General features: G+C 50.7%; 5 protein-coding genes across 5 annotated transcripts; 2 read left to right on the top strand and 3 right to left on the bottom strand.

Annotated features, from left to right (window-relative positions):
• Positions 1–1,522: 1,522 nt before the first annotated feature.
• On the top strand, positions 1,523–2,203 carry Z518_02532 (uncharacterized protein; the record flags this gene model as incomplete). Its single annotated transcript, XM_013419560.1, has 1 exon — positions 1,523–2,203. One exon carries the CDS (start codon positions 1,523–1,525, stop codon positions 2,201–2,203), a length of 681 nt encoding a protein of 226 aa, XP_013275014.1.
• Positions 2,204–3,007: 804 nt separating this feature from the next.
• On the bottom strand, positions 3,008–3,742 carry Z518_02531 (uncharacterized protein; the record flags this gene model as incomplete). The annotated part of the gene is made up of 1 exon (XM_013419559.1): positions 3,008–3,742. One exon carries the CDS (start codon positions 3,740–3,742, stop codon positions 3,008–3,010), a length of 735 nt encoding a protein of 244 aa, XP_013275013.1.
• Positions 3,743–5,050: 1,308 nt separating this feature from the next.
• Positions 5,051–7,059, bottom strand: Z518_02530 (uncharacterized protein; the record flags this gene model as incomplete). Its single annotated transcript, XM_013419558.1, has 3 exons — positions 5,051–5,923; positions 5,981–6,141; positions 6,192–7,059. The coding sequence occupies 3 exons, from the start codon at positions 7,057–7,059 to the stop codon at positions 5,051–5,053; spliced, it is 1,902 nt and encodes a 633-aa protein (XP_013275012.1).
• Positions 7,060–8,376: 1,317 nt separating this feature from the next.
• On the bottom strand, positions 8,377–9,985 carry Z518_02529 (uncharacterized protein; the record flags this gene model as incomplete). Its single annotated transcript, XM_013419557.1, has 2 exons — positions 8,377–9,865; positions 9,930–9,985. 2 exons carry the CDS (start codon positions 9,983–9,985, stop codon positions 8,377–8,379), a joined length of 1,545 nt encoding a protein of 514 aa, XP_013275011.1.
• A 490-nt stretch (positions 9,986–10,475) lies between these two features.
• Positions 10,476–11,798, top strand: Z518_02528 (uncharacterized protein; the record flags this gene model as incomplete). Its single annotated transcript, XM_013419556.1, has 4 exons — positions 10,476–10,775; positions 10,835–11,044; positions 11,110–11,698; positions 11,758–11,798. 4 exons carry the CDS (start codon positions 10,476–10,478, stop codon positions 11,796–11,798), a joined length of 1,140 nt encoding a protein of 379 aa, XP_013275010.1.
• Between the last annotated feature and the right edge of the window lie 406 nt (positions 11,799–12,204).

Genomic DNA, 12,204 nt, shown 5'->3' with positions numbered 1-12,204 from the left:
GTTATTTTTGAGTCGGAGGAAGTTGGAAGGCGATGAATTATGAACGGGAGGACTCCAAGAGGGAGTTAGCGAAGGGAATGGACATGCGACACTGAAGAACCGGCGGCGAGTGGGTTTGGAGGGAGCAATTATTAGCATGGTTTAGCATGGTGCCTAAAATCCGCATCGTTGCTGATAAGGACCCGGGCCGGCCAATCACAGCAGCATGATATCGAAGACATTTCACTGGATCGGGCATAGCGCCAATCTACCTTTTGGTGGATCTGTGTCTAAACAAGTCGACAGACAAAAACAGTAGTACATATCCCTTCCTCACTAATAATCATGTCTGACTGGTAAAGGATAGAGTCTGACAGGGTGAATCGGTCTTGCGCCCACCAAAATCGCGTCGGTTATCAGCGCTTCGAGGGTCCAGTTCAAAGTTTCTTCGCTGCGCCTTTGCCCATTATTCACACATTGGCAACCCCCCCAAACGAAAAGGGCTCAAGGTTCGGAATGGCCAAGAAGCGACGGCCGCAAGTGCCAAGGTGGATAAGACGTCCTCCCTTTTCTGGCTGGTGCCACTGTGCCGGTAAGGAGGGGGTTCAAAGATGTAGCCCATCGTACATGGATTTCCCTGGTTCGCTTTCCTGTTTCCTGCATCGCCGACTGGTTGACCGATAGCGGTGTGGCGGTCAGCCAGACATGTGGGTGAAGGCAGCATCTGCAGAGGACGAACCGGAACGGTGAGTTCCTCCTCAGAATGAGATTGACAATGGGTACGGCAAGGAGTGCCTAGAGAGGCAAGTCTTAGTGATGGAATACCTAGCAGAGACAGCAGGCCAGGGGCTCGAAGGGTAATATTTCTCCAGAGATGATGTGCAGGATGCATTGAACCGAGAGCACGGAAAAACTGAGTCGAACCTCCCCAGAATTTCCATTGGCAGCGCAAGTGGGTTGTCCACAGGCGCGATGACACCTGCAAGCCGCAACAAAAGAGGGCTGCTGCAACAATTGTCCCGTTGCAGGTGCCCGCAACCCGGATCCTTAGCCAATGATTAGGCGTCCTTCCCCGGGACTTTTGGGGTTGGCATCCCACTGGTGAGACCTTCATTAGTGCAAAAGAACCCCTCAATGCTTCCAATCTCTCGAAACTCGGGACACCACTAAACACTGCTATTCTCCATTCGCACTGCTTGACTCGTTCGTTCGGCCCGTGATCATATTTTACGATTTCGCTTGGAACAAAAGGTTAAACAGCGTTCCCATCCTCCGGCCTTGGGGGGAACTCGGTTCCTCCCGCCCCTCTTCGGCTCTCTGAACTTTCTTCCAAACTTTCTCCTTTCTTTCCAGCATCCTACAGTCCGGTACATAAAGAAACGAGGTCGCCAGTCGCCTTCCATCCTCGACTGTCAGTCCTCAATCATCGAATGTTTCATCGCTGAAGCTACCTCGTCCGCCCACCCCACTGGTCGAGTCCTCGGCGGTTTGTCACTTGGATGAATCTGCTTCGCCTGTGGTCCTTTCCATCACCACCACAGCCATGACCAAACGGCCAGCAGATACCCAATCCATCTCTGAACTTCCATTGTCAGACCCCAACCACCCGTGGACGGCACGAGGTTATCGAGCAGAATTGGCCAACATACCCAAGTCTCCCACGGAAGACCCTTGTGGTGAAATTGCCTACCAACGAGCCTTCCTCGAGGTTGCCCGGCTCCAACCTCTTCGTGTTCCTGATCCCAGTCGCTATCCCCATTCTCATTCTGCACAGGAATACCTCCGACGAAGGGACGAAGCGATTTTCACAGTTCGAGTCAGACCTGATAAGGATGAACAGCCACCACGGCCTCCGACACCCCCAATCACATCTAGTCCAAATGAAAAACTCCCGTCACCTCGATACTCTCATGACCCTGTTTTTCCTCCTCGCAAAGCAAATGCAGATGCTAGAATGGACGCGGTTCCAACGATTCCTCCACCCAACAAAAACCAGCTCCGTTCACCTAGGCCACTTCTCCCAGCTGACCCGCATTCTCGACCTCCAAGTGCCCCTGGCCCTCCTCCCGGCGTTCCTTTTGGTCGTCCTACAGGTGCACCTCCTGGTTACGTTCGTCCAGAGCCTCCTACCCCACCCGCTCGTACTCCCACCCCTCCTCCTCCCCCCTTGGTATTGGAACCTAGAATCAAAGCTCCTAATGGTCCTGGCCGAATTTTATACTGATGACCGAAAATCACCATTCATTCTACCACTGCCATCATGATGATGCATGGCCAACTTTCACTCGAGTCATGGACGCCAGCTCCCTTTAATGTTTGACTCACAATTCTTCAGCCATGCTATAATGCAAACGGTAATACCTCATGATATGAAAATTCACGCCGCATGACCGCTGTCAAGGCATATCTTGCCAAGCAAGAAAGTAAGCAACTCTTTTTGGAAATAAGTTGATCTTCGGAATGACATCTATTGTTTGGATTTGAACGCAGAGGGGAATGAAACGGAGAAACGAATCTCGGACGGTTGCAATTCCTAGATTGTTAACGAACCGAGGGGAAATAATTTTCTCTGGAATTGCAACGAACGATGGTCTTCTTGGCCACACACAAAATGGCAATGGAGCAATGATCAGGGAGAAACTAAATCACTAAGTGTCTGGGAGTTAAGGCGGGGAACAAGGACAGCCAACGGGCAAAGAGAAAAGCTGGAAAATGATCACAGGAGTTTTTTGAGGTTTGATCGATTTCATGCCCTGAAGTGGCCGGTATGTGTGATGGGCAGGGGCTCTTTCTGCATGTTTGGCTCGCTCTTGGGTTTGATTGCCATCTCTCCAGCCAGCTTATTACCTATCTAGTCGAGTGACATTTGGACTCAGCTATGACTATGGAGTGTTCGCTTCCGACACAACGTGAACCTAACGGTCTCAGCTCGTGACCGGATCGACATGATCTAGAGTCCCCGAGACTGAGATGGCTCGCTTCTAGGTTTGCTTGAGGATTCCTTCATCTCCATCGTCTCATCGTCGAACTAGAGCCGAGGAACTACTCCCGGTCTCTGAGTCAACAGATCCAGCATGGGTGAGAATAATGGCCGAATCTCACCTTCTCCTCCTTCAGCATCATTGGTGAAGGCTTTTGAGTTCCTATCGTTCTCGAACTGCAACTGCGGTCTCGCCCACCTCACCAGATCCTCCCAACTCACCCACTCCCATCCTGCGCACTTATTCGGCTCCAAGAGCTTCGCTTCTGGCATGTTGGGAGACCCGTTACCGTCGTATTGCTGCTGTCCCTTTTCCATCACAGTCCATGTCCCTGCCTTTACACGCGCGGTCATGAAGATCGTAATATAATGCTTCCCCCTTACCGTTCCCGACGGAGCTTGACCTTGGCCTTGTGGTGTTGCAGATTTGTTTGTGCTCGTGGTGGGTTCAAGGGGCATCAGATCATTCGTAGCCGTAAGGAAGCTTATACTCTCATCATCGAGGATCAGCCCCGTCTCTTCCAATGTCTCTCGCGCTGCGCATTCGGAGAAATTCTCGCCAAATTCCAGGTGGCCACCGGGCAAGGCCCAGGTTTCTGCACCGTGGGAACCGAGGCGTTTTCCGAGAAGGAATTTGTAGGGTCGTGCATGCTGGGAATACAGGTGGGAGGGAGATGGTGCCGGCGTTGAGGTTGGATGGAGAATGAAGACGGCGATGCCCACGCGGGGGACGGAGGAGGCGAGCAGAGGCCGAGGTTGAGGTGGTGTCGATGTTGATGACATGATAGCGGTGCAAAAAGGGTGTATCGATGCTGGACGACAATCCGAAGCCGAAGGGTTTACTGGTCTCAGGTCTTGAGGGCCTAGATTGTGTTTAGAATTCGTGTTCGCAGTCGTTCGTCTGGATGTTAGATATGGGGTGATCGTGTCGGTTACGTGTCGTTGATTATCAAAGTATGTGATGTCAGTCGAAAAGATGAAATATAAAAAGAGAGACTCTTTCCGAGCGGGTCGAATTCACGTTTGTGATATTAACCCTTTTCCCCTTTTCACCACAATCTGCGGCTGTTGATTGTGATCAGTTGCTTCCCTCTCTTTTTGCCTGCCGCCTTCACTGGCTGGCTGGTTGTGACTTGTGGCGGTGACTCACACGGAGGCTCGAATCGAAGTGGATTTCACTCTTCTGCTCCACTTAGATCTGTACTGCTGTGCTCTTCACCGTCCCTATTTGATCTTGTGGTTCCGTTTACTGGAGCAGGGTGGGATGAGGCTGGCTGTTATCCCCGCTTGTACCCTGTTCAACACCGGTGACGGCGTTGGAGCACGGATATGGAAATGGTCACCTCGCAACACGCAGCAGTGGTTTGCGGCGCAAAAGTCTTTGATCAATCGGCTATCCCAAACGAGTGAAACAGTCAAGTCAAGTGCTTGAATGCCTGACTGATCTTGTTTGCCTTAAGGGGTGTTTTGATCGTGAGTGATATCTCTCGAGTGGGGATTGGAACTAACTCGCTGTGCTGGACAGCCTTGAACTGAGGCTATGAAGCACGGTTCAAGTCACGAACAGCTGAAGAGAGGAATTAGAAGATCGTGATGCGCCACTTTATCCATCCCATGACGGAATGAGGACGACGATGAGAGTTTTTCCACTTTTATGGACATTCTCTTGGCTTCTCTGCATTCAAACGTCACCCGGGAAGGGCAGACAGCCAGGCAAACATGCGCAATGGAGACAGACGGGTAAGAATCGACTTGAATTGGGGTATGGAAGAAAAAAAAAAAATCAAAGAGAAAGTTTGTTTGCTACGTTTGTGATCCCATCAGTTGTTGCAAGCCACAGCAGTTTCAGCCTTGTGAGGCTGTGCGCGTAACCTTGGCTGCTGCCAATCGGGGGCGCAGGAAATGGTTCGATACTGCTGATGAACATGAACCTCAGTCCTCGTTGCAAAGGTTTTCTCCTTCTTGATTACTTGTCGAGATATTGATTTAGATCTACCATCTCAATCTTGATATTATTTCGTCGTGCCTGTCGGGTGACAAGCACTCATGACACTTGACGAGCATCCATCTTCGAGGTCATCATCACACCACTCAAATATCCTCCACATTCTCATGGCTGATGAAATACCGCCCTGTGTCCGTGGCATTGGTGATATTAGTTTGCTTCAATGGTCCAAATTTGACATACCCATTCTCCACGGGCGCAGCGACCACAGTACCGCTGTACCGATGAAGTCTATTCTCACCACTCATGACGGTGAAGTTGGCCAACGAGATCTCATTGGGGTTGCGGTTGATGATGGTGGGCATGCCAAAGTAGCGCGCATCCACCCTCTGCGGTGTAATGTGGAGCTCAAAATAGCCACGATAGTACAACTCGGACCACTGCAACTCGCGATTGGCACCGACAAGCCATTGACTGCCTTGGACACTGGTGGCGATGGAGATATTTTGTCCAGCAGGCGAGGGCGATGATACCGCCGCGCCAGCAAACTCAACACCAATTGAACCCTCGCCGGTGGCAGGGTCATATGCGTGATGGTCTAGCCAAACGAGATCCGACACCCAGTTGGCATGGCTATCGCCTGAGATCATGATGTTGTTGGTGATGTTGTTGTCGTACAGCGTTTGATATGTGCGGTTGCGGTTGGCTTGATAACCATCCCAAGCGTCGTAATCGAGAGGGTTAACGTTGCCGTAGGAGACGGAGGCGTTGATACGGCTGAAAACGGTCTGTGAGCCGATGATACGCCATGCCGCCCCACGGTTCTTTGAATCAATCAAGGACTTGTAAAACCAGTTCTCTTGACGGGATCCCATCATGCTCCGGCCCGCATCGTTGGAGATTTGATGGATGTAGTCGGTGTTCCAGTAGAGATCGGTGATGGAGCGGTCGTACTGACGAGTATCGAGCATGATGAGGTCGAAGAGGCTGCCGATGGAGAAAGACCGCCAGATTCGGAGCTAGATCACGTTAGAAAATCGAATATACGGACGGCAAAAGGTGGATGGCAAGCTGACATCATCGCCCATTTCGACCTGACGAATGGGCAGCCACTCAAAGTATGCGCGAACAGCATTCATCTTACGTTGATCTACCGAGACGCCACCGTCTTCAACGAAGGAAGCTTCGGTGTTGTTGAGTTCTGAAGATCCATCGCGATAAGTGTTGTCCGCGACCTCTGTCCACCGAGTGAGTCAATCGTGTCAGCCCGATTGAAGTCGGTCTTACCATGGTCATCCCAGACAGGAATCCAGGGGTGGTTTGCATGGTTGGCAATCAAATCAAGATCAGTTCTGTAGGTGGCATGCCGCTTGCGGTAGTCGTAGAGAGTGTAGATTCGTCTATCCGGCAAGGGAATACGACCGATGGATTGACCCCAACCATATTCACCATTGGCATACTCGTAGATGTAGTCACCCAGGTGAACCACATAGTCGACCGAGCCCTTGCGGACGGGGTTTCCATACGCATTGAAGAAGCCGAAGGGGAAATTGCTACAAGAGTAGACTGCCAGGTGGACCCCCGCAACATCGTCATCTGGCGATGGGGTTGTCTTGGTTCTGCCGACCATGCTGGACTGATTGGAATTGCAAACCGTGAATTGGTAATAGTATTGTGTGAAAGGTTGAAGCTTGGTAGCTTCCACTTTGACCGTGTAGTCAACATCGGAACTGGTATAAACTGTTCCCGAATCCACCACAGAAGAGAGAGCCTTGTCAGAAGCTATCTTCCAATTCAAACAAACTGGAGCGTTGGACGGCGGCTTGCCCGCATCGGTATCATCATGAATCGGGACTGGGTTGTACGGGGGCGCGAAGCCTGAGACCGTGCTATTGTCTTTGACGTCGTCGAAGGAAGGAGAGCATCTCGTCCAAAGAATCACGCTGTTCGGATACGGATCGCCAGAGGCCACTCCATGAGTGAAATTAAGCTGTCCAGGAGCAAAGGCCGATCTAGGATCATGACGTTTGACAACTTTGCGGACGGAGATACCTAGGCCAGGATGGTTGAGGGAAGGAGAACGATAATTGACATTCGCGCCATAGGAAGCGATGGTGACAGCTATCAACGACGAGAAAACCAGTAGCTGCAACATTTTGGCAGAGCCGTCTCGAATGAGAAGACAAATCAACTCACCCTCTTTTGGTGGAGGGGGATGGGGGTGGGTGTGAGTTTCTCTCACCTGAGAGGAATGACCATCTCTGCGGGATTTTATAACTGGGAGCTCAAAGCTCTCCAAGTTGAGTTCCAACAGCTCCCGCTCTTGATCCTAGCAAGCGACCTGCAGAGGAGAGAATCGAAGCTCATGAACAGGCTCAAGGTATGGATGGACTGAGAGCTTGAGCCAATTGCCAGCAAGGCACTGGGTATGCAATGGCCTGGTTCCATGCAGTGTGGACACGGGATCCGAGTCAAAACTGCCATTCCGATTATAGTCAGGTCGTAGAAAGCTTCATGTGGGAAGCCTGGGACGGGGAAGTAAAGGAAACTAGAGGCAATCAAAGCATCTGGGGCCTGTCTGTCCTCGGCAGCCAGAGCTTTGATGCACGTGGATTGGAACTCTGTCCAATGACGGTCGAAGGATTGTCAATGCATCGCATTATTGGAAGCTTTGATTTTGATGGACACGGGCGGGCCGTCAACAGTTAGTATAGAATTGTTCCATCATTCTTCGATGGTTTTCTTCTCACGGAAAAAATCAAAAGTTCGCTCTAGGAAGATGCCATCAAATTTATTTTTTGTTTTCTTTTTTCCTGGGAAAAGGGGGGTTGTGGGTCCATGAACTATTTAGCCCCGGACTCCTACATACCACAACGATACCCCCAGCCGGCCTCCCAGGTATACAAGTCGGTGAGACCCAAGAGCGGCATAAAAAATCCCCTCGCCAACCTCACAACTTGTACGATGCTTCTGGCAAGTCCACCAGGAGTGCACTGTCCTACAACAGAGCCATTTCATAAGCTGTGCAACTGCGGGATCATGATACAATCCTGGGACGACTGCAGACAGGGCTTCAAGGTCAACCCTTCCAAGGCTTACCTGCCCTGCCCTGCAGTAATAACAATCAGATATTACCTAGAGGATTAGTACCTGTCAAGGGTTACCTGCCGCACCGAATTCTTTTTGATCCTTTCCCTCAAATGCTGGGTAGATTTGAGATGCTTGATTTCCCGATGTTGATCATGAGTAATTCTGACGCCTTCAAACCCTTACTGACGTCGGTAGAGCGAGTTTGAGAGCCTCCGTCGTCGTCGGCCTCCATAATCGCCTCAAGTTTGCGTCTGAAAGAACCAAGTCCTTGAAGTGAACCGTGGCATCTCGAAGCGCTGACTTTTTGTCAGATTGAAATCTCCTTGATCCGCATGAGAATCTGGATGCTGTCAGAACGAGATGGAGAAATTGATGGAGATCACTAGCTAGGTACCTTTTCGATGTAGCGGACAGCAACGACGGTACCATTCACATCGAGGAAGTCTCTTTCATCACCCAGGCCAGTGGCTCCCTTGTCGAGGCAAGTTAGACAAGCTAGCACCACTTCGGTATACCTTTTTCCCATCCTGTTTGGCAAGCACTCTTCGGCCATTCTTATCAAAACCTTCTTCACCTCCGAGGCCGTTTTACGCTCGTCCTTCAGTTTCAAGACGTCATCAATACCCAGTGCTCGGCTGGGTGTGGGCTCATCTGCGTCTTCCTTCCACAGGACGAAAGACGTCCACAAGCCTATCTCTAGTAGACAGACTCCGAGACTGTAAATGTCGTGTTGCATCTTGAAGTCTTCTTCTACACTGATTCCTTGACGCTGAGGATGTCGGTACAGATTTCGTTCCCATCGTGCATCCCCCACTCGGTAAGTGAGACGATCAGTCGGTCGAAACTTTTCAAATCCGACCAGAAAGGGATATCCGAGACCCAAAGAGTCGCCCGTGAAGACAAGAATGGTTTCCGGACGGATGTTCTTGTGTACAAATCCTGAACTGTGGATGAACAAAATCGAACTTGCAAGCTGCTTTGCCAGATCCAAGCGGTCATTAAAGGCATGGTCGTCGCGTTCTTCAACAAGAATGCTCCGGAGGCTCGATGGATTTCGGAGACTGGGCGGTATTGAGAAGACGAACTCGAATCTGGAGAGTGCCCCATCAGCATCAGTATATTTGATCACACCACGACAGGAAAGCAGGCCGAAGACGAGAGGATCTATCTTCGAAAGGACCCTCGCAAGGTTGCGGATATCCTTGGTCACTGCTCCCACGTCGGTGAGAGCGTCGCAGGAGAACGGATCCACAATGACGAGATCGGCACTCCTTTGATCATGGCATGACTGCGAGAAAGAGAAGGGAATAGAATTCCGTCCAGGTGCTAATGTGTCCACCGCAATGAAGATGGACTCGTTTTGGTCATTATTTGTGGTGCGAAGCTCGTCCCTTATTCCTTTGACGGTTGTAGCTGAACTCAGCCTGGTCGCGTTTGGAAATGTTAGTTGCTGGTCGATGGCAGTGCCTGAGACCCGGGTCATTAGAAACCAGGATGGGTCTAGCATTTCCTGCCACGTAGCGAGATCGTTCAAAGTTTTGTGGAGGCAATCTTTGATCATGAGTGCAAATTTCCCCTTTCTATAATGGCCGTTTTCGGTTAAGACGCTCTGCACCGACACATCATCATCTTTGTTGCCGATGATCTGGTCGATGAGTAGGGTAGTCTCGTTGATTTTTAAATACAACACCCGGAGAATGCTATTCTGATGGACTTGGAGGTGTTCCCCAAGGTCAGACCAGACACTTCGTAAGAATTCGACTTGACATTCCGTCTTCAACCAATGGTGTTCAACACGCAGAATTAGTTCCAGAATATCACGTTCGGCGGTTTGATAACTTCGATATTTGGCAACCAGAGATTTGCCACATCTGCATGTGAAGGGTATTACCTTTGGAGTTCTAGCGCAGAAATGTGGCAAAGGAAAAAACGTACTTGATGCACAAATCGGCCATGGAAGCAGCCGCGAGGGCAATGCCGACCGGCTCCATGGTGTGAGGTTTTCGGGTTTCAAACCTGATTGAACAAGAGCATTCGCCCTTTTATTGGAAGGGGGCCGCGTGTGGAAGCTATCGTTTCGAATTGACGTTTCACTATCGTCTTGAGATAATTACCTTCGACATGAAAACCGACATATCTGCCAGATAGAGAACGCATTGGGTGATTCGCTCAGCAACGAATGTCTGCCTGGCTGTGTACTAGTTTCCGGCACGTGCATTGCTTTCCATCCAATCGCTGCTTCGCCTGGATCTGCCCCCCAACAGCCTCGCCGACTTCTTTTGTCTCATTCCATGCATCGAAACTGTCCTCGTCCTGTCAGAATACTGCGTAGAAAGCTTGTGCTTGAAATTTTAATCTTGGAGATATTCCGCCGTTCAAAGGCCTTCCTCCGTCCGGCGATGACAGCGCAAGCGGCGAGCCGCGCCCCGCCGCATTCCTACAGCCTCCCTCACCCCGCCGCATACCCACAGCAAGCCTCCCATGAGCTGGGATCTGATAGAGCATTTCAAGCTCGATGCTCAAATATACGGTGATCATACCTTACATATCGAGCATGTGTCGGACCCCGCACGGGGCTTGCGAAAGGCAAGGGTAGAGAGGAAATGGTACAAAGAAAGAAACATTGGCCATGGAGCATTTGGCGAAGTTTGGTTGGAGGTACAAAAGAAGCGCGGCCAGGTGACTGCGGAGAGGGCAGTAAAGCGCATCCAAAAGTGCCGGATGGAATCTGTCAAAATTGACTACAAGAGAGAGCTCCTCGCGCTGGCTAAGCTGTCTCGGGTATGTGGTGCAAAAGTGAATCCGAGATCGAATGTCAGTAAGCTAACGCCAAAGTGCAGTATCAGGAACTTTTTGTAACGCTCCACGGATGGTACGAAAATAACGACAGCGTCTTTCTCGCGATGGAGTATTTCCCACACGGTGACTTGGACTACTACATTACTCGGGGCATCACAGAAGATGGTGCGAAAATGATCTGTGCGCAATTACTCGACGGTCTGAGCCTAATGCACCGCATTGGATTCACTCATCGTGATCTCAAGCCTCAGGTAGGTTTAAATCTCGTCTGTCGGAATCCGTCCTTCTTTCGCGTTTCTAACCATTCGCGATGCAGAATATCTTCATTGTGTCTACAGAACCTCAGTGGTGGGTCAAGATCGGAGACTTTGGCATTTCGAAGAGGATAGCCGCCGAGCAAACAGCACTACGTACCCATGTGGGAACACAGCATTTTCAAGCTCCTGAAATATTGGGTTACGTAGAAGAAGCAGAGGAGACCTCGGAATACACGAACGCCGTCGACATGTGGTCCTTAGGCTGCGTCACATATTTGATGCTAGCCCAGAGAGTACCTTTCGTCAAGCCCCGAGCTTTGAATGAGTATTGCTCCGGCAGAGTCCAGTTTCCATCCGAAACGCTACGCGAAAGGGGCGTCAGCATGGATGGTCTTCGTTTTGTCGAAGAGTTGTTGAATCCTCATCCATCTCAACGCCTCGCTACGGAGCCAGCTTCCCGGCATGTCTGGCTCCAGCCTTCGTTACCGGTGGAGGTTAAAAACGACAAAGCCCAAGGACGTGAATACCCAGTTCAAGATCTACGACCTCTGCAACAAACTCGTTTGACAAAGCAAACCTTGGAAGCGGAGTTGCACGTCGGTGTTCTTGAGCAGGAACAGTTCCAACACCAGCCTGAAAATCGTGCAAGTTCGAAGCGCGCTATATCTGATGATGACACTTCTTCAATATCCCTAACTTCCTTGCAGACAACACTACCAGCAGCCGTGCAGAGAGAGCAAGCCGTTGACTTTCTCACAAAGACTTCAACCGCGTATTCTTCAGCTATTCAGCCTTCCCCATTGCCTCAGAGGGCCGGTCTAGTATCCGCAACGGACTCGGTCACTGAAGTCCTTGCAAACTGGAACTCAACTTCGGTTTCAAGTTCTTCCCAACCCAATTTAACTAACACATTGCGTCCAAATAGGAGTAGAGATCATCAACCACCACGTGACACTCTCGAAGATGTCCAGGGGCAAGCTAGAACACTAAGAAAGATGACTTATTACTTAGGGGAGCTCAGCGGCCACAAAGGTTTGGTCTATTGCGTGGCATTCTCGCCCGACGGCACCACCGTCACGTCCGGTTGTTCGAAGGGGTCGGTGAGGATATGGGACGCCGCCACGGGAAAGCAGCTGCGGGAGCTCAACGGCCAC

Source organism: Rhinocladiella mackenziei (genome assembly GCF_000835555.1).
Source record: "Rhinocladiella mackenziei CBS 650.93 unplaced genomic scaffold supercont1.2, whole genome shotgun sequence".
Classification (NCBI taxonomy): Eukaryota; Fungi; Ascomycota; class Eurotiomycetes; order Chaetothyriales; family Herpotrichiellaceae; genus Rhinocladiella; species Rhinocladiella mackenziei.
The sequence above is the reverse complement of the archived record's forward strand: the minus strand, read 5'-3'. Positions and strand labels throughout refer to the sequence as shown.